The sequence below is a fragment of the Bactrocera tryoni genome, chromosome 5, assembly GCF_016617805.1.
Source record: "Bactrocera tryoni isolate S06 chromosome 5, CSIRO_BtryS06_freeze2, whole genome shotgun sequence".
Classification (NCBI taxonomy): Eukaryota; Metazoa; Arthropoda; class Insecta; order Diptera; family Tephritidae; genus Bactrocera; species Bactrocera tryoni.
Genome location: NC_052503.1, coordinates 16,974,956 through 16,997,068, shown reverse-complemented (window position 1 = coordinate 16,997,068; position 22,113 = coordinate 16,974,956). Strand labels below are relative to the sequence as shown.

General features: G+C 33.3%; 1 protein-coding gene across 9 annotated transcripts in view; it reads right to left on the bottom strand.

The window, feature by feature from the left end:
- The window catches only part of LOC120777509 (serine/arginine repetitive matrix protein 2-like), a 162,220-nt gene that overhangs the window by 14,134 nt on the left and 125,973 nt on the right, over window positions 1-22,113 (bottom strand). For all 9 annotated transcript variants that reach the window (XM_040108871.1, XM_040108872.1, XM_040108864.1 and 6 more), the window contains 2 exons: window positions 5,665-6,266; window positions 3,768-3,917 (listed from right to left, as the gene is read on the bottom strand). In XM_040108871.1, the coding sequence (XP_039964805.1) occupies window positions 3,768-3,917; window positions 5,665-6,266 (752 nt within the window). The remainder of the gene's footprint in view (window positions 1-3,767; window positions 3,918-5,664; window positions 6,267-22,113) is intronic.

Below are 22,113 nucleotides of genomic sequence, written 5' to 3'. Positions count from 1 at the left end.
AAATTCAAATTATTGCAATATAAAAGCTTATGGCTCGTGTAATATCTTTTTAATGGACGAACATTGTAACAATATCCATTCGTTTTTCTTTTTTTCAAAGAAAACTACACAAATCGCTTTGGATTAACATAATCGCTTAAACACACTCATTCGTACACATATACATATGTATATATGTATATGAATGTCTATGTATAAGTGCTTGTATCAGCAATAAATATTAAGCAATAAATCAGCATATTTAGCACCGCAAGCGCGGCTGTTATGAAACCTCGCTTGAGCGAATAATAAGAAATTGCGGCGATTAACGTAAGACGGAAGCGCAAACAATAAAAAACCGTAGCAAAAAATAATTATTGAAAAACAATAAAACGAATCGTGTAAATGCAAAGATTTGCACAAAAGTTGCTTGAAGTAGTTTTCCAATTTTCCAGGTCTTACTTTCGGTTTTGCATTTTATGGGCAAATCAGCAAAATAAACAAACAGTAATACAAACATACATATTTATAATTGCGCTCAAAATTATAGCAGTGTTAGATAATGAAAAGAAAAAAAAACAAAAAAATCCGTTAACTTCGGTTGGATAATATTCGACCGAATAGACAGCCTCCAGCGCGCAGTGCAGAAAATACAGCAACTGCAGCTGAGAGAGAGATTCGTTGTCGTTCGCAGCAACTGGGACTGATGTATGGAATGACTTGGAGCGTTTTACGTCGAGATCTTAAATTGAAAGCGTACACAATACAGCTTGTGCAAAAACTAAAGCCGCTCGATCTTCCCAAGCGACATCGCTTCACTCTATGGGGTCTTGAAAGATTCCAAGAAGATCCGACGTTTTCCAGCCAAATTTTGTTCAGCGAAGAGGCCGATTTCTGGCTTCATGGTTATGTAAACAAGCAAGATTACCGCTTTTGGGAAGAAGAGCACCCTGAAGAGATTTAAGAACTGTCATTTCATTCAGAAAAATAAGTATTTGGTGTGGTTTGTGGGCCATCAGTCAATTTCTTCAAAAATGATGCCGGTGAGAACGTAACCGTCAATGGCAACCGTTATTGCGCCATGATAACCAACTATTCGACTATTTGATGGCTAAAATTGAACCTCGTGATCTCGGCGACATTTGATTTCAACAGAATGGCGCCACTTCTCAAACATCGTTTCAATCAATGAATTTATTGAAACACACACTTTGGTAAGCAGATAATATCATGTTTTGGGCCGGTCACCAAGATTGTGTGATCGTGCGATATCATACCGTAAGACTTTTTCCTGTGGGGATCTGTAAAGTCTGAAGTCTATGCGGACAATCCCTTCGATTCAGGCATTGGAGCCAAACATCCCGCGCGTGATTTGCCAGTTACCAGTCGAAATTCTCGAACGAGTCATCGAAATTTGGACTTAACGGTTGGGACATCTGCGATGTTACCGCGGCTGACATTTGAAAGAGATAATCTTCAAAAAATAAATGCCAAAGAACCAACTTGTTTTTTGTCGTTACTTCGAAAGATGGAAGTGAAAGAGAAGTACATATGAAGATATCTCCTAGAGAGATGATAATGCTATACAATTACTGAAAATCGAAACTATCAGATCTGTATCACTTGCCAGACTGTAGGAGCTCAAAGAACATTTTTGAAGTCTGAATGTTTCTTCCTCTTTACAAATTTAAAGTTCCGGTTGAGATTTGAAGCTTGTAGGATATTCTGGAGACGTCAAAACCACAGCTCTAGGTGTTAGGGTTATTGGTATGGATACTATTTGATTTTGACCCATCACGTTAAAGGAAGTGAGGGGCATTTTGGGACATATTTCTTCAACTTAATCAAATCAGCGCCCGTAATTTGCCAAGAGACATGAGGAAATAATTTTCCAGCATGAATAATTTTCCTCATAATGAAAGACCGACTAAGGACTATTTGAAAAACAGCGGTTGGAAAGTTTTGCTTCACACGGCCTATAAGCCAGAGCTTGTTCCTACGAACCACCATTTATACCGGTTTATGCAGCACAACCTCACTGGAATATGGTTAACATCAGAACTGGGTATTAAAAATCGGAGGAGGAAGCAATTCCTTGGCCACCAAGCCGGCGAAGACTTTTGGGATAGCAGTGGCAAATTGCCAGAGAGATGGGAAGATGCTGTAACTTCAGATGGGCAATATCTTGAATAATACCATTGCATATGTTTTTCTTAAATAAACCTTCAAATTTTGGAAAAAAAACAGCACGAATGTGGTTTTAAAAATAGAAATTTTCGTTCGCGTTCCCACACTGCTTTAATTTTGCCCGCTATTGTATAAGTTCGCTTACGTACAATAACAAACGGTATGTTGTACCTGCTTAACGTTTGTGTAATCATTGATATGCGCGAGCGTTTTTCATCTGCCGACGCCGCGGCTGTGCGGTTAATTTATGAGTTAATAATAACAACAAACCCAGAAATGAGAAGGAAAAATAAAATTGAAAAAGTAAACGAAAATACTTTTTGCCGCCTGTGACTGTGCGCGAAAATCAAGCAATGTATTGCTCAAAGTACAAATAATAATCATAATTGTAATTGTAATTGTAGTTGTAGTAGTGGTAATAAGAGTACTGGTTTAGTTGTCGTAGTTAGAGTTACGGTAAATAAGTAGTAGAATAAACACAACAACAACAAACATATATGCATAACATGCGCAACAACAACAACGTGCCGGGTTATTAAAAAAAAGTATTTCAGTTACAAAAAAAAGAAGTAATTAAAAAAGTAATTTAGCATTGCATTCACAGTTATTGTTTTGCTGAATAATTTGCGATCAAGAAAATATAAATTTACGTGCGACGTAGATAATGAAAGTAAGATTATGTAAAACTCATTCAAAATGCAAATTATTGACAATTTTTAGTTTCAAATTTATGCGGCGATTCAAGTAATGAAATAAAACGAACAACAGAATCGGCAAACAAAGCGTCAAAACGTTGATGATGGTAAGGAACAATGCAATAGTAATTGTAATATAATGGGTAATGGTAATGTAATGGCTAAAAGTAATGGTAATTGATAATGATAATGGTAATGCTTGAATAATGAGTAATGATAATGGTAATTCTATGATTAATGCTAATGCCAGGGTAACGGTAATGTAATGGATATAGATAATGTAATGGATAATGGTGTTGGTAATGTGTACTATGAGTAATGGTTATGTCATAGGTAATGATAATGTTTTGGTATGATAATGTAATCGGTAAAAGTAATAGTAATTGGTGATGGGTAAAAGTAATGGTAATCAAAACGTTGATGATGTTAAGGAACAATGCAATAGTAATTGTAATTTAATGGGTAAAAGTAATGGTAATTGGTGAGGGTAATGCTAGAGTAATGGTAATGCTCGCATAATGAGTAATGATAATGGTAATTCTATGAGAAATGCTAATGCTAGGGTAACGGTAATGTAATGGATATAGATAATGTAATGGGTAATGGTATTGGTAATGTGTAGTATGAGTAATGGTTATGTCATAGGTAATGATAATGTTTTGGTATGATGATAATAATAATGGTAATGCTAGAGTAATGGGTAATGATAATGGTAATACTCTGAGTAATGCTAATGCTAGGGTTATTGTAAAGCACAATGTAGTTGCATGGTAGATATAATGGATAATTTGTGATGTTGGAATTCTGATTTTGTATCGTGCAAATGTTTATATGTACATATGTATATATGATATCTCTATATCTTTCGATATAATTATTATGCAGTTATTTTTTTGAAAAACTCACCGATTTCCTCATCTGTTCTGATCGGATTTTGCGGTGTTTTCGGTTCCTCGTGACTGTTCGTATGTAAGCCGCTGGTACTGGAAATGCTACTGCTCATTATAGGAGCTATTGTTGGGAGCATGGAGGTCGTGGGCGAAAGCTGGGACGATCCTGTGAAGTGATGCAAAGAGAGTAGTAATTAAATTAAGAACTAAGAAAATATTACAATTTTATTTAAAATATTCTACATGTATATTGATCGATAAGGCGTTGAAAGAAATTAGAACCATTTGTGTTACAGGAAAGAACAGCTTCATTCGAAGTGTTTGCCAGAAAAAAACTCATTTGTTTGGAAATTTTGTTTGAGTGCCTTTGTGGTTTCTGATTGTTGCTGCAAACCGAAGTCAGCGAGTTTAGTCACTTAGTCCTTAAACTCATTCCCATTAAACCAAGACTCAATGACACTCTTGAGGAAACCTAACCACATTTTTAATGAAAGAAAAGTTGTGAGTCATAGCATACGGCATCGCTGTTTGCGGTTGTCACAATTTCCATAATTTTTTTCCCTACTTCTTATTATATTCACTTGAATTTCTCTTCTAGCCTCATTTATACCCCGCGCGCGGCAATTAGACAATATATGTAGAACCTGTTGCAGTGGCGTCAAGTTTCGCCGGTTTTAGAATAATATTTGTATTTCTTTTGAAATGAAGAAATAGTCACGAACATATCTACAAACATATATATGAATATGCCATATAGTATGTGGCACTACATAGACTTGAACTGAATTACGTCAGACATTATTTCCAGCACATAATTGCGGGTCGTAAATAAGCAGTTAGGTGTACTATATATTTTGTTATTACCAAATTACAATTCGGTTGTGAGGAAAGGAGGCGAAATTTGTTTATTTTTAATGATGGGAAGAAATGTAGAAGGTGCACTAATGGAAAATATGTTGGTGAATCTATATATGTATGTATATAAAAATCGCAACAGGTTCTAAAAGACGGACGATTTTTTTTAATAATTTGGTAGTTCTATTTTTGCTTTTGAACTTGTTCTATGGGACTTAGTTCCTTTGATTTAACAAGTCTTGGAGGCTAGCGAATCGAATAAGCAACTGGTATAAGTCCCATACCTGTAGATTGGCATAATCAAATAGAGATTGTATAGGAAACGGTCAGATCACTCTAATGAGTTATGCTCGTCTTTGCCCGTCTAATTTGTTGATTTGTTAGAATTTTGTTGGCTAGAAGACCAGTAGTGGCAAGGATTTTTTAGACAATCTTACCCCGTTTAGACGGATAAGTACCTTGGTTAGAAAACCAGATTTGATGAAGGCTAAATTTTAGGCAATCTTACTCCCGTTTAGGTCGATAAGTACCTTGGTTAGAAGACCAGAAATAGCTAAGGCTTAGTTTTCGGCAATATAACCCCGTTTAGACCGATAAGTATCTTGGTTATAAGACCAGAACTGGCCAAGGCTTATTTTTAGGCGAACACCTTTCAGACCGATAAGTGCCTTGGTTAGAAAACCAGACCAGGTCAAGGCAAATTTTTAGACGATCCAACCCCGTTTCGACCGATAGGCACCTTGACTAGAAGACTGGAACTTATAATAGTCGGTAGTACTTTAGAAATTATTAAATTTAATTGATCTATTGAACGCATGGAGACCGGAGTAATGCTAAAGCGACTTTCATTTCTTGTGAAATTGAAAATCTACGAAAGCTGTTTCACAAAATATGTTTAGTTACCTCTAATGATCTTACTAATTTGTGGACAAAGGCGTGTGCCTCTACTGCGATTAAAAAATAATCGAAAAAAAAATATTTTGAAGGGCCTAATGCAAGGTACTTAATAATTTCTCTCTTTATAAACCAAAAATTAAATATTCCACGTTTTCACTTACCTCGTCGCGGTGAAGTTCGCTCCTCACGACCGAGCGCCGTGCCAGCTAACGCCGACGTTGCCTCTGCGCTCCTAGTCTTCTCCTGTTGCAGCTGTTGGAACATATTAGCACGAGCGCGTACACTATTCTTGCGTGTCAGCCCAGCACCAGCACCAGCGGCGTCCGCGCCACCCTCAACTTTGCCAGCGCTTTCGATGGGCGCCTCCTCAATGCCAGACATTTCAAAGATACGCTCACTGTCACTACCCGCCGATAGGTTTAATTGTTCACTTATGCTGTTGTTGTGATTGTTGTTATTAGCGTTGCTGTAACTATCACTTAACGAATTGTGACGTCCGATTGTGGCGCGTAGCGTTGGTAGTGGTGGCGGTGGCGTACCGGAAGATGAAGACGTTTCCGCTGCCTTGAAGTGATGCTGACTATGCAGCGGTTGGGTGGCACAACGCGTGAGTGTGTAGCTGCTGCCCGGCGAGACGCTAGAGGCGGCCGTTGGTGCATTCAAATGGGCGAATGTGTTGTAATTGAGACCTGCGTCCAGCGATTTGGTCGGTTTGAAGGCGGATGTGGTGGAGGTGTCGAGCGGCGATGCGGTGGCTTTAAAGCTGTGGAATTGAGGAAGTGATTTTCACGTCAATTTTATTATTTATTTGCTACGAATTTTCAAGTAATTTTACTTTTATTTACTGGTTTTGGTTTTATTGTGTTGAAAGCACTATTTGAGAAAGATTATTTTGTGGCTTTTGAGTAATTTTTCGGCTCATAAATAAAGGCGAAAATAAGACAATAATTGCGGTCATGAATTATTGTAGACTTTAGACTATTATCACTTGATTTATTCATTTTTTTAATTTTTCAATATTTTTTTTATCACATTACAACAATTTTATTTGCCCATCGGCTGATCAGATAACAGTGGCAAATGAGTAAAAATTAAAAAAATTAAAACAAATGTGAACTCAAAAGAAAAAAAGAAAGAAAAAATAAACACAAATGGCAGTAATTATTCTATATCTCTGCTTAGATTACTGCGACATCGTCGACTTAATAAATAATTTTCAATATCTCACCAGCTATTACTGGGCATTATTGACAGTGGCATTACCACATATGTATATCAATGATAAGGCACTCAAAAATATTGAATATATTTTCAAGTGGGTAAATACTTATTTATTTCCAATAAGCAACACCTCCTATAAATTCTGCGCGCTTGGCTGTTGGTCAAGCAAAACTAGCAGCGCTGCTCAAGCGACTTTGTTTCTCGGAATCGGTGGTAATTAGCGTTGCATTTTGATTGGGTCAATAAAGTTGGCTATTTTGCTATTATTTCGCTTGCCAAAGATTTTTCACGCTTTCAACAATTTGTTGCCATACGTCAGCAAACGGACATTCATACAAATATTTTAGCTCTTCAAAGTATGTATGTGTGCAAATATACATACATGCATACATACATATGTATATATCGATCGAAGGCGTTGCTTTTATTTTGCAATGGCAAACGTTTCGCATAAATATTTGTGGTGGAACGTGCCATAAACAAAGCGCAACTGCTTGCGAAAGAAATTTAAAAGAGAAATAGAAGAAAAAATATAAAAAAAAGTTTGAAGAAAATTGAAAAAAATATAGAAAAAATAAAAAAAAAATTAAAAAAGGTTGAAAAAATTCAAAAATAATAAAAAAAAAATTAAAAAAGAAGGTTGAAGAAAATTGAAGAAATTGTATTTTTCGCAATAAAAAGTTTGTTAGCTAATTCACTTTTGTTTACAGCCTCCTCTTTTGTATACGGTGCGGAAAACCACACTTTGGAAATGCTCAAAAATGTAGCGAAGTCTATAGTGGATAACACTATGCTCTATGGGCTTTTTATATTTTAATCGATATTTCAAAAGCAATTTCTCTAACTCTCTACTTCAAAAAATTAATCGATAATTGTTATCGATAATATTTCAAAATCAACTCTAACTCTTTACTTCAGGAAATTAATCGATAATTTTTATCGATTATATTTCAAAATCAATTTCCGATAAGCTCATGTAACACTATTATCGGTCTCTATTTATCGACTTCAAGAAATTTATCGATATTTTAATCGATAATTTTATCGATAACATTTAAAAATCAAGTTCTTATAAGCTACTGTAACACTCTTCCAGGCCTCTAACTCTCTAATTCAATAAAGCAAACGATATTTCAATCGATAGCTTTATCGATAACATTTTAAAATCAAATTCCGATAAGCTAAGGTAACACTATTCTACGCCAGTTGAGCGTTATAAATACATACATATGTATATACCTAAAATTAATTCTTCTTTTATCCTCTATTGCTGAAAACAAGCATAAAAAAATTCTCTAATCTGCATGATAAAATAAAACTGGCCTCTGACCAGCGCAATCGAATCAATAAAACAATTTTAAACAGCATGGAACCTTTTAAATAAATGTAAAAAAAAAAACTATGGACGATTTTATCAATGAACGATAATGTTCTTGATAAAAAAGTAATATTACGAATATATTTCAGATAATTGTAAGTACATTAGGATGGGTCAAAAAAAATCGAATAACTTTTTTCGTTCGGTACACAGAAAAATATGTTCTTGGACATCTCTTAGAAAGTCTCTCCAAGTATGAGCTCTTAATTGCAATGGAAAGGTCCTCCGCCTTACAGTTTTCTATTTGTCGTATTTTCAGGTAGGAGAATTTAGATATCGCTTCTTACTCACGCCCAATGCTTAATTATTATTTTTTTTATTTTATGAATTTTATAACTCAACGAAAAAATCGTTATAAATAGGAAATCTCATAGTTTTGTAGGAAATTTACTGCTCCAGAAAAATTATCGCTGATTTTGTTATCGAGAAAATTTGCGATAAATTTCCAAACAAAAATGTCTACATATGTATAAAGCCTTTTGATTAAATGATTTAAAAATATGATGAGACAAATGAAAAAAAAAGTCTTATTGAAGAGAATTTTTCTTGTACGATATAACATCTACTAAAATCAACATTTAACCGATCTTTCGATTATTTTTAAGCGCCGCACATTTCTAATATATAAAATGGACTCAGCTTTTGAAGATAAGATTATCTTTCACTGTTGTTTAATTTGGCCTTGTTACAAAGCATTTACGTGCTTTCATTCCTCCTTTTAAGTTGTATGACTTTGTTATTTATATAGTGTTTCCCCAAGCACGTTGTCTTCACTATCAATCAATTTTCTAAACGAATTCAAGAATCTTTCCGTGAATATGTATTTATACTATAAATACGATACTAGAAACATTCCACAATGACAATCGCTGAAAAGTAGTTATCTGAACTCATCATCTATTAATAGGCCAAAGATTGGTATGTTGAAATGAGCACCAAAAAAGGTGAATAAAGTGGACGCCCCGTAAAAAATTGTTGCGACGAAAACATTAAAAATGTGCACAAAAGAATTTTGAATGCCCATTAAGTAAAATTGTTCGAGATAACAGGCAATCTAAAGATATCAACTGAAAGTGTACACCATATCATTCACGAACATTTAGGTATGAAAAAGCTCTGCGTAAAGTGGGTGCCGAGTGAGCTTACTTTTTACCAAAAACAATGACGAGTTGATGATTCGAAGCAGGGTTTGGAGATGTTCAAGCGTAATAAACTCGAATTTTCGGGTTGATATGTGACAACGGATGAAACATAGCTCCATCATTTCACACCCAAGTTCAATAGACCGCCATCCGAGTGTACTGCACATAATGAACCTGCTCGAAAGCGTGAAAAAACGTAACAGTCGGCTGGCAAGGTTTTGGGATGCACATGGAATAATTTAATTATCTTGCAAAACGAAGGACCATCAACAGCGACTATAACGTTATTGTATCGTTTTAAGGATGAAATCGCCGTAAAATGGCCACATTTGTAGAAAAAGAAAGTGCTGTTTCACCATGACAATATACTGTGATACGTGTCAGTGAAAATGATGGGAAAAATCCATGAATTGGGTTTCGAATTGCTTAAATTAAATTTAGCAACTAAATCCTGTTCTCAAATCTCAAAAGAATGCTCGTTGAAAAGAAATTTTCAGCGAACGGAAAGATGATCACCGAAGTATAGAATTGAGGCCAATTTTGTAGTTAAAGAAAGTTCACATCCAATTCATTTTTATTTTGGCTTTTCTCAGGAGTGGAGTGGAGCTCACAACAAAATCAGTAAACTCAACTTTCGAGTTATCATCTGTTAGCTCAGCTTTTAAGTATTATTTGCATTTAATGGATGAATCTGATCACAACAAAAGTTGTCTGAAAGCATCTTAAGATGCGTGGTATTTATTGGTGCTTTTTATGAAAGGTGAGTTTAGGTTAGGTTGGGTGATCCACCTACTTCTAAGGATGCTTATAAAGCATTGGAAAAATACGTCAGCCTTTGCTAGGAGCCGCCTGAGTGCAATGTAATGGCTCTGACAGGAGCCAGCTTGAGATCATGACATAGTAAGCAGCGAAACCCATTGCCTAGTCGACAACCGCGCAGTGTATACAGCTAAGAGGAATTTTTGCCGAACTTTTTGGAAATAAATTCCTCAAAAATCTGTAAAGATCACATTCTTTATAATTCGAAATTTATATAAAAATCAGATTAGACTTTTTTACAGTAATTTCTGATCGCTTAGGAGCAAAAAATAATTGTTTAATATTTTATTAATGTCATTCGAAAATCCTGAATGATAGATAAACAGCAGAGGATTGCACAACGACTTAAGACCTATTGTGCCTTCTTATCCTTAATGATACACCCTGTGCATGAACATTGCTATATAATGAAAGTAGAGAATTGCAAACGCAGCCACAAATAAAATAATGGTCATAATAAAATAAAGAAAAAAAAATATAAATATAAACAAAAACAAAAAAAGGTCGAAATGGAAATTGCCAAACCAAACTGCACCATTCACTTAATTCGTTTTTACAGATTTCGCAAAAATAATTTGCGTTATTTCCTTAAATATAGATTGCCTCAGTTGTAATTCATATTTTTGCCAACACTTTTTGCCGAATTTTTCAACACACACACACGCACACTAATACATACACTGGATTTTCGGTTTATTTATAGACGTTCAATAGATCGTTTGCACTTAATTTTCTCACAAAAAAATTAAAACAAATTTAGAATTATAGGCTTTCGAAAGCAATTGGCGTTTTCTCTTCACCAAACGATGAAAAATGAATTTTGCTGCATTTAAAAGAAAAACAAAATTGAATTAACACATTTGTCGAAGTAATTATTTAATTATACAGTTGTGTACGTATAATCTGCCGAAAAGCCAATAAAGCACACACTTCATAACCGTTATGCGTCCACTCGCGCGTCTCACGACTAACCGACTCGTAATAAACGTTAAGCGAACATAATTCAACGCGCATTAACACTTTTGGCCGAAATCGCTGATTTTGCTACCCCGTCTGTCCATACGTTATGGATATATTGCGAGATGGCTGCGCGCCCAGCTAACCGCTATTTACGTTGACCGGTGTTACTAAATAACTACAACAACACACGCGGCGTTGGCAGCAGCAGCATGAGCGCTGATAAAGATACGACTTCATATGCTCGTCATGGAGGCGATCGATAAGAAACCTTCAACACTTTTGGCCTTATCACAAATCAACTTCGGTTGCATAAACACACGATCGCTTACAAATACAAATATGCATATGTATGAGTATAATTTATATACTTCTTTCAAGCGCGGCATACATTTTAGATAATTATGGTAAGTTGTTGTTGTTGTTTTCTTTTACCAGCTGTGAACGCGTTCAACTCGAACTGCCGTGTGTTAGCGTAAGCGTTTTAACAACGAAATCGCCTTAGACGAACGTACGAATAGTGGGGGGAAATGAAAATGCGCGGTCGGTCGATGCGCGATGGCGTTCCGCGTATGTGAAAAACTCAACTGAACACCGAAATACAAAGTGATCTTTTTAGCGCGAAAAGCAAAACAAGATCGGACGAATGAGCGTATTTTTGCTTTCCTCAAAAATTACAAAAAAAAATAAATAAAATAAAAAATAGAAATAAAATGAAAATATCAAACGCTCGCGCACAGAGGCAGAGACACGCGCGCAAGGGGACAGTGGGCGATTTGTGAAAGAGCTGCAAGTAGAGGCGGCGCCGAAAGGCCTTTGGACGAGGACGCGCAAAATCAGCGCCGAAGAAATGTGCGCGCAACAAGCAGCAACAACAAAAACGCCTTGCTTTTCTTCAAAACACAATTGCTAAAGTGAGCAGCAAAAGTATTTTCACAAAGCCAAACGCGCTGAGAGCGCACTTTTGCCAGCGCTTAGCCGATTTATAATATATGTAGATATAAATGTAAGTATATATGCATTGCATGTGTGGAGACATCGGGTATTTATTTTCTTCTGCAATTCTGCGGCCTTTTCGCGCGCGGTTTGTATAGAAATTCTCAATTTTATTTATTTAGCTCTTAATTTTTGAGTTTTTTTTTATATTTTCATACATATTTAAATTAAAAATTTACGGCTCAAGACAAATATTTAAGAAATGTTTTTAAATATTTTATATTTTTTCTGATAATTAATTTATATTTTTCTGATTTTTTTAAATTCTTAGTTCATAATTTTATTCAAACTTTAAAAAATTTAAAAAATTCAATTAATTAAAAAAATTAAAAAATTAAAATAATTAAATTTAAAAAAATTAAATTATTATTTCTTTTAATGATTGAAGTTTTCTATTAATTAATTGTTATTTCTCAAATTTTTTTCAAATCCATAAGTTTATTCGAACTTGAAAAAAATCAAAAATGGTTTTAAATATTTTTTAATTCATCTAAGGACTTACTGATATTGTTCAAATTCTTTAAACTTATATTTTATATTTTTATTCAAAATTAAAAATTATTTGGAATTAAAAAAAAATGATTTGAAATTAAAAAAAAATTAATTGAGATATACATATGTACATAGATTTTTAAAAAAGTTAAATTTGTTTTTTTTGGAAAAAATGGTTTTAAAAATTTTGGAAATTTTTTAAATTGAAATAAATTTTTTTTTTTTAAACTTGAAATAAAATCAATAACGTCAAAGTTTTTAAAAACTTTTAAACTTTTTCATAATTAATCCATATTTCTCAAATATTTCAAATACATTTCTTTTAATTTCATAAAAAAAATTTAATTTCGAAAATTGTCAAAAGAACTTGTTTGATTTCTGTTGCACAAACGCATTTATTTATAGCCATGCAACATTTTTATAGTGCAACACAGAGAATATAGTGCAGATTTTAGAAAACAAAAATGACTAATCAAGAGAGAGACAGAGAGCGGGATATCTAGAAGCAGAGTGAGAAAATGTAAACGGTTTTGTTTTGCTTTGGTTTGGCACAAAATCAGATTTTCTGGTAAAAATAAATTTTGCTGCTGGATAATGTGTAAGCGTGTGCGAGTGTGTGTGTGTAGGGGTTCAAGGAAATTGTGTGGGCAATTGTGTGCTGTAAGTTTTGTTGGCAATGGAAATACTATTTGTACACTTTCTTAAAAAAACAATTAAAATGGATATTATAATGAAACGAAAAATAACTAAGCAAAATATGAATATAATAGAAAAATATAATAAAAAAGAAAATATTTATATTTATAATATTTGGAGAATTTCTAAATTAGTGAAAAATACATACATAAATAATTATATTAAAAAGATAATAAACAAAAAAGATCCAGAAAAATAATCGAAATATGAAAATAATAAAAAATGTATATACTAAAAAACTAGTAAATAATAAATATAAAAAAATAATAATAATTGTAATTAATAAAAAAATAATAATAATGGTAAATAATTAAAAAAAATATAAAAATATGAAAATAAAAAAATATAATATTTACAGTGCTTCTAACTCAGTGAAAAAAAACCATAACGCGTATACATTCTAAAACACTAATAAATAAAAAAATTAAAAAAATAAAATTAAAAAAAATTGCAAATAAATAAAAAAATGTAAAGAATAACCGAAATATGAAAATAAAAATAAAATATAATAAATAAAAAATTTTATATTTACACAGCTTCTAACTTAGAAAAACAAATATAAAAATATATTTACTAAAACTAATAAACAAATAAATTAAAAAAATAATAATAATTGCAAATAATTAAAAAAAAGATTAATAGTAAAAAATTGAAAAAATATAATATGTACATATTCTAAGAAGTTCAAAATTTATGTAAAAAAAATAATTATGATAAAAAATAAGATTATTGTTAGTACCATAAAATAAACATATTTAATGTGTACAAAATTATTTAATTAGTAATAAAATGAAAAAATTAAAATAAATATAATAAAAGTAAAAAAAGAAAAAAAAACAATAAAAATAAATATAATAATAATAAAAAGTTAAAAATTCATAAAATTATAAAAATAATATTATTGCTACTAAAATAATAATAAAAATTAAAATAAATATATTTATATAAAATCGTTACAATACTAATTACAATAAAAATAATAATAATATATTACTAAAATTTAAATTTTTAAGATTAATTTTTTCTTTAAAAAAACCCATACATACATATGTATATATTTGCATATATTTCCTAAAAAATAATTTAAATTAATTTAATTCTTAAACAAAATCAATTAGAAAACGAAACCGATTTTTGCCATCCCAATCAGCATAAAATACATACGAAGATATTTGAAGACCAGAGTAGGCGCCATTGGCGATAGTTTTGGTGAGTGGCTATTTATCAATGGTTCCTGAGTACGAATCATAGTTCAGAACTAATCTAAATTAATATGTAGAACTATTTTTCGGTACTATAAAAGAACAATATAACGGTGGCTACCGTTGTAGCATCCACCATTATGTCGAATAATGTCCAAGGTTATGTCAAAAGTAGAAGAAAAAGCTTAGCGAACTATTTAAAACAGCTTTAAGAGCTGTTAATATGCAGCCAAAGCAGCTTTTTGCTTTCATTTCCGGTTAAGTGGTTATGTATAGTATATGTATTTGATAACTCTTTATAGCCGTCTACGTTTGCTTCACAAATCTTATCAAATCGTAAATCATTTTGAATAGAAACTAGTTTTGCTTTGTTCTACTGATAAATCTAAAATTCACCGGGCGTTTTATGTAGATATGTACACATGTGTATACCCGTAGAGGTGATACGTAATGATTTTCAAAATTAAAATGGTTATAGTCGTATCTTCAGACTTGTTTAAATCTTGTTTAAACATTCACTTTTGCATATATTTGGTGCAAATAATATGGAAGACACTGATGTACATATAGTATAAACATATTTTTTTTTAAAAAGTGCTTTTATTGAAATTCACAATTTTTGCACAGAATGTATTGGCCCACTTTAGGCAACAGTGACAATACTGGTAACTTGATTTTGCTCTTTACCAAAATTTTGCTGGTTCTGAAATTTAGCATAGATTATTGTCTGAGGCTACGGTACAATCTTTGAAGAAAATATTCAGATCCGACCAATACAGCATATGTATGTATGTATATCTGCCATTCAAACTGATCGATGAAACACAAGTCTTTGTATGGAAAACTTTTTTATTTGACAAGATATCTTCACGAAATTTGTCGTGGATTATTATCTAAGGCAAATCTATAGTCTCCGAAATGGTTTAGATCGGACAACTATAGCAATAGGTATAATAGCTGCCATACAAATTGATGTATCAAAATCTTGATAAGATCTTTTTATACTATAAGAAATACAACCGTGTCAGGTATTAGAACCTCGCTTTAACCGAAGTAAGCGTTTTCTCTTATTTCTCTCTTTGTCAAATATTGTTATTTCATACAAACTTTGAGCACAACAATCGAAAATATCTTAGAAATTAAAAAACATATTTTAAGTCACTACAACTCGATGAATGGACTTTATTATATATTGAAGAATGCGGCTTATTATACCAAGTATAGGATATTACAACTCGAAACAGCTAAAAAAATAGTATAGATACTCTAAAGCCGCGAAGTATCAACAATTAATGATGTTTCCAAAGCAAAAATTTCTAAATGAGTCACTTGTAAAGAATAGCATATTCGAAGCTGAAGCCTCTTCAAAAATATTCAACAGACACGCACTACATACTCATAAACCATAATATATTCCTTATTATTCCAGCATAATTTGCTTTCATTACCGTTTTATCAAATTCACTGTATGCATTTTGGCGTCTAGAGTCCTCCACACTTTACGCAAAACTTTTTTTTATCCAAAAATTAAGTTAAACGTTATTTTTCCGTCAGTAATTCGTTTGTAAAAACAACAAATAACGCGAATATTCCATAAAAAAATACGTTAATTTTCCAAACGTGAAGGGTAAAGCGAGACAAGCGCTCCACGAAAACAACAACCACCCACAGGCGTAACCGAATTGTGACTAAAGAAAAGCAACCGTCAACATGTTGAAGCCCGTTAAAGTGTTGTCAGAGAAAAAACCAAATTTACAACACAAACAACAACAAGAAGAGATAGTGAAAAATGTTAACATTAATGGCATTTTGTAACTGTTGTTGTTGTTACTATTATTGTTTTTGTTGTTGTTGCTGTTATTACTATTATTGTTGTTGTTACTGATATTATTGTTGTTACTGTTATTATTATTGTCACTGTTATTGTTGTTGTGGTTACTGTTGTTATTGTTGTTGTTGCTGTTATTATTGTTGCTATTGTTGGTTTAGTACAACACATCATATTCAAAGTCGGTTTTGTTCCCTTTGTTTTGGTTTTTTTACTGTGTACTACATGATGTTTGAGCTTTACTATTTTTGTTGTTGTTGGTACATTTGTTACTGTTTATGTTGTTGCGCCCTTTACACCTTTCTTCTGCAATTAACAGCCAAATGACAATAAAACACAGCGGCTAACTGGGAGGGCGGTGGCGCAACACATAATTACATACACACACACACACATAAACGCATATAGCAGAGCGGCGGTTTGCACAGAACGCAAAAGCGATGCCAGCCCATTGATAAAGCCATTTAGGTGCATAACTGCGAATATACATAGCAGGTATGATATATCTACATACATACATATATGCATATGTATTTGTGCATCTGTATGTGTGTATGCCAGTAGTGGAACGTTCCGCACTCTCATCTCGCCACTCTCTTGTCGCACTTTAATTAGCCATTGTAAAAAGTCATGAGCCCGTGCGATAAAAACACCGAGCGTAACCACAACAACAGCAAAAACAGCAATAGCAACAACAGCAAAAACAACAATAATAACAACTGTAACTAATATTAAAAATGGATGTTGTAAAAAGTTGTTGAAAAATTGCGCAGGTGAATTGGGTGAATGGACGGATGGATAGGTGACAATTCTTCAGCTGATTATGCTATTGTTGTAGCACTTGAGTAAATAGCTTTGGTCACGCACCTTGTTGTTGTTCTTGTGAAGTTATGGTTGGCGCGCCGATAGAATTTCTGTGGTTTTGCGGGGAATTATTTAATTGAAATTTGAAATTTTTGCCTTGCATTTGCTATGTTGAAGGTATTTGATGTTTTTTTTTTGTTTTATTTTTTATGTATTTGTTTATGATTGTGTATGTGTATATGTAAGTATGTAAGTGTGTGTGCGCACCATTTACACGCAAATGTCAATGAGTCGCGCAATAATCAACTTAAAAAGTAAACAACAATAAAATGAAGGCGAACAACAAGTGCGGACCAGTATTCGGTTGGCGAGAACGACGACAACTCGCCAAAGTGGTACTTGTAATTGTAATGAAGTGCAAATTACAGGCTCTTTTTTGGAAGGATTCCTATATGTGCTTTACAGTTGAAAATGCTTAAGTCGATTTAAAACAAATATTTAATTTAGATCGTTCAGTTTATATGGCAGCTATATGCTATAGTAGTTCGATCTGAAAAATTTCTTCGGAGATTACATTACTGCCATAGAAAATAATCCATGCCAAATTGCGTAAAGATATCTTATCAAATAAAAAAGTTTTCCTTACAAGGACTTGATTTTGATCGCTCAATTTATATGACAGCTATATGATATAGTGGTCCGATCCAAACAATTTCTTCAGAGATTGCACCTCTATCCAAAGCAGTAATTCGAGATAAATTTAGTGAAGATATCTCAGATAATAAAGAAATTTTCAATACAAGGACTTGATTTTGATCGTTCAGTTTGTATGACAGCTATATGTTATGGTGGTCCGATCTGAACAATTTCTTCAAAGATTGTACTATTACTCTATGCAATAGTTCGAGCCAAATTTCATAAACATATCTTATCAAATAAAAAAGTTTTTCATACAAGGACATGATTTTGATAGTTCAGTCTGTATGGCAGCTATATGCTATACTGGTTCAATTTAAGTAAAATCTTTGGATATTACACCGATGCTTTGGACAATAAGCTATGCCAAATTTCGTAAAGATATCTTGTCAAATAAGAAAGTTTTCCATAGAAGAAGCTTAATTTTGATCAGTCAGTTTGCATGGTAACTATAGGGTGTAGTGGTCCGATACCGACGGTTCTGACATATGAGCAGCTTCTTGGGGAGAAAAGCTTATGTGCGAAATTTCAGAACTTGGATGTTTCAAACTTCATGGCAAAGCCAATATATTCTGTTTATGTTATATAAAATAATTGAAAGTAAGAATTTCTTACTCTCTATAAAAAATACGTAATAATTACAAAATATAAATTATGAGTACAAAAGTATTCTCAGCTCATAGAAATTTCGTTTCACTTCCTTAGTAAGAAGAAGTATAGTTTTTGTCATATAAAACAACGCCTGATTGTAGGCAACAACTAATTTTGACAGCAAAGTTTTATATTTTCGAAGCAAACTTGGTTGAATAGTTATAGATCTCTGCTTTGGAACACTTTTGAATACTTCGAATAGCATGAACGCTGGCTATAATTTCAAATCTGCCACATAAATATGTGATATAAATCAAATTTTATCGAAATGTTGCCTACATTTTGGCGCCAACAAATGTAAAACATGGAAGCCAAAGGAGGTTAAAGGAAAGAGAATAACAACACATCACTAGAAATACTAGAAAATTAAATTTTTTTAGAAAGATACATATATAATACATATGCCATAAAACCCACTCAGCAACCACGTGCCACTGCGGCAATTAAGCGCTTGCGTCGGGCAATAAGTGCAAAAACAGATTTTCAAAAAATCCATACGCCACTTGTACGCAGTGATTTTCCACAACCTTTATTGTTTGGCATTTCTTTGCTTCCTCTTGCCAGCTTTTAGCTATTTGACACAGAAGCCGCCGACACAGAAGCCGCCGACACAGCGGCATGATGGTCTGAATGAAAGCATGACGGGCTGTCCATGGGTTCATGCTTCAAGTGCGGCGAATGTGCGACCAAAATGAGAAGAAAAGTACCATGAACAGCGTGGTAATTAGACAGTCAGTCAGTCAGTTAGACTGTCAAGCACTCAGCTGACCATATACCGTTATACAATTAGGTAACAAATAAGCCGCTTAAGCGTCGTCGGATGCGCGCTGATGATGGTGACAGTGCCATATCACAAATGCGGATGGAAACGGTGGCAGATGAGTACATATAGATATATACATATATATAGTACCTACATGTATTTATATATGTTAAGACCGCACAGCTGCAAGAAAATTTTGGAAAATGTTGGCATGGAAAAAGGGAAAGGCAAACTCTGCTGCGAGGCACAGAAAAATATTTATAAATACATTTGAATTTATGTACTCAGCGGTGCATTCATCAGCACTGACCGTTGCGCCATACTTAGTTAGTCAGTTGGTTAATTTACGCTGATGACATTTTCCTTTCATTCACCAGCGTCTGACATACATACGCCACTTTTTGAACTTTCCTCCGCAACAGACTCATTGTTTCGCAGCCAACTATTTCTCGGCTGCGGATTTAAAAATAAACACAAAAGAATAACAATGTGTCTATGAGGGATTTGAAGTTTGACGTGGCGCGAAAAAAACGATCATAAGCCGCATAAACTTTATTAGCATTTGGCTTTCAATAAAACAACAGCAATAACAAAGCAACGGCGACAGACACGCGCAATCGCTCATTCGTCTACTAATTCCATGGCGCAGCATTTCGTCAGCGTTACCGCTATTAAAAAGATCTCATAAAATTAATTTTTTTTTCTTTAAACTGGCATCATTTGGCCGACAGACAAATGCCACATAAAAAAGTGTGTTGAAAAGTGATCGAAGTGTTCGGCTTTGTTATTGACAGCAGTCCAGTGGGTCAGCTTGTTGTTTGGACAGCCAGTTTGGGCCGGCATTGTCAACAGTAAAATTTGGTAAACCACTTATTGGCAACTGCGCTTTGTTGCTATTTGTACGGTTGTGGATTATAATGAAAGCGGTGGGAGGGCGTGGTTCACATGTTGGTGGTAGAGTATGCAAAAAATTCTCAAACAAATTTTCAACTACAATTTTTTCCATTATTCTGCAAGTTTTTACTGTTATTGGTTTTATTGTAATTTTGCTTTTTTTGTTTTTTATTTTTTTTTACTTTATTTTTTTTATATTTTTTTTGCTACAATTATATTTATTTTTTTTTATTATATTGCTTGTTTTTACTTTCTTGCTATATTTTTTATATTTTTTTCTTGAAATTTTTTATTATTATTTTTTGCTCTAATTTTTTATATTTTTTTTCATGGAATTTTATTATTATTTTTTTTTGCTTTAATTTTTTATTTTTGTTACTTTTTTGCTATTATTATTTTCCCCACATTATTATTATTTTTTTTCTTCACTTAATTGTTACCAACAAAATGGGTGTGTGTCAGAGATAATGAATTTTGTATCCGCTTGGGGACACAGCGACTCATGAATATTATTTATTTGTGCTTCACTTTTCAAACCACTTGACAAATAAACAGTTTGTTTGTTTTTATGAATAATTTTTTCGAAAACTCTATTGATATTATCGCTTTTTTCGACATATGCTCAAGCCTACTTGGCTCTGCAGTGTTGCCACTAACTATGAATATGTATTTATGCAAAATAATTTTGTTTGCTAAAATATGACGGTTTCATAAAACAAACATTGGTGTGTGGCAACAAAAATAATAGAAGAAAACAACAACAATAGCGTTGACTAATATTTGTGTCTGTTTGTAAATGCAAAATTTTGCGAATAACGCTTTTGAGGTCAATTTATGGGCGAATTTCATAAAAAGCGTTGCTTTTTGTTTACGAAAGGGGTTTGGTGACACAATTTGACAATATTTTTATGTTAGTAAAGTTAAACTTAATAATGGAAAAACAAAGGATGACCTTCATTAAGTCGATTTTACAAATGAAGGCAGAAGTTACGACGTTTTTACGAGTCATAGAGGGAATTTGATTAATAGGACTTTTTTCGAGTGAAAATAGGAATGTTCAAATGCAAATTCGTTCAATTTTAGACAAGTTTAACTGATGATCTAGTATTAGCAAAAAAGTTGGTTTATAATTTTAGAATTCTTAATCTTCAGAATATATGTGTCCACTCAATATTATCCCCCTTGGCCACAATACAGTTGTACCAACGTTATTCCAATCCTCGAAACAGCCATTAAAGTCAATTAATCCGGAATAGCCTTCAATGCGCGTAGCGATTTACGTTTAATGTCTTCTATTGACTCAAAACGGTGTCGCAGGAGCGGTCGTTTGAGTTTGCTGAATAGCCTTTTATTAACTTACACAGAGCTAAATCAGGCGAATCAGGTATCAGGTTATTGGTTATAAGCTTGGCGAAAACCTCACGAAGAATCAATGCAGTTAATTTGCAACGGTGAATTATAGTGCTGAAAAACCAAGAGTTATCGGCCCTTAATTCCGTCCTCTTTTTATGAATAGCTTCGCGTAAAGGACGCATTACACTCAAATAGTATTCTTTGTTGACAGTTTGGTCGGTCGGAAAGAATTCGGAGTGCACCACACGCCGATATTTGAAGAAAACTGTCAACATAATCTTAATTTTTGACCGCCTTTGACGTTTTTTCAGCTTCGGCTCGCCTTTGTCACCATATTCGTCTGATTGATTGTCTGTTTCCGGGTCGTAAGCGTAGATCCGAGACTCATTACCACTAATAACATCATGACATCCAGGCGGTCAAAAAGCATTGTTTCAGAGACGTTAACGCGTCGCTATTCATCGAAAAAATTGAGTGATTTTGGAACCAATCGTACTTTCTTTTTTCTTATTATTTTTCAAAATGGTTTTCACTGATACTTCCGATATTCCAACGATACCAGTACGATCTCTGACTGTTAATCGTCTAATTCTTTCATTTTATTGGCGTGTTGAATGTCCATCCGACTCGCATGTGTTGCAGGTGACCTGTAAATAGTTTAAGAACCGTCCTGCAGTCTTCTCGAAAACATGTGTGTAAAAAGCATGTATGATTTTCT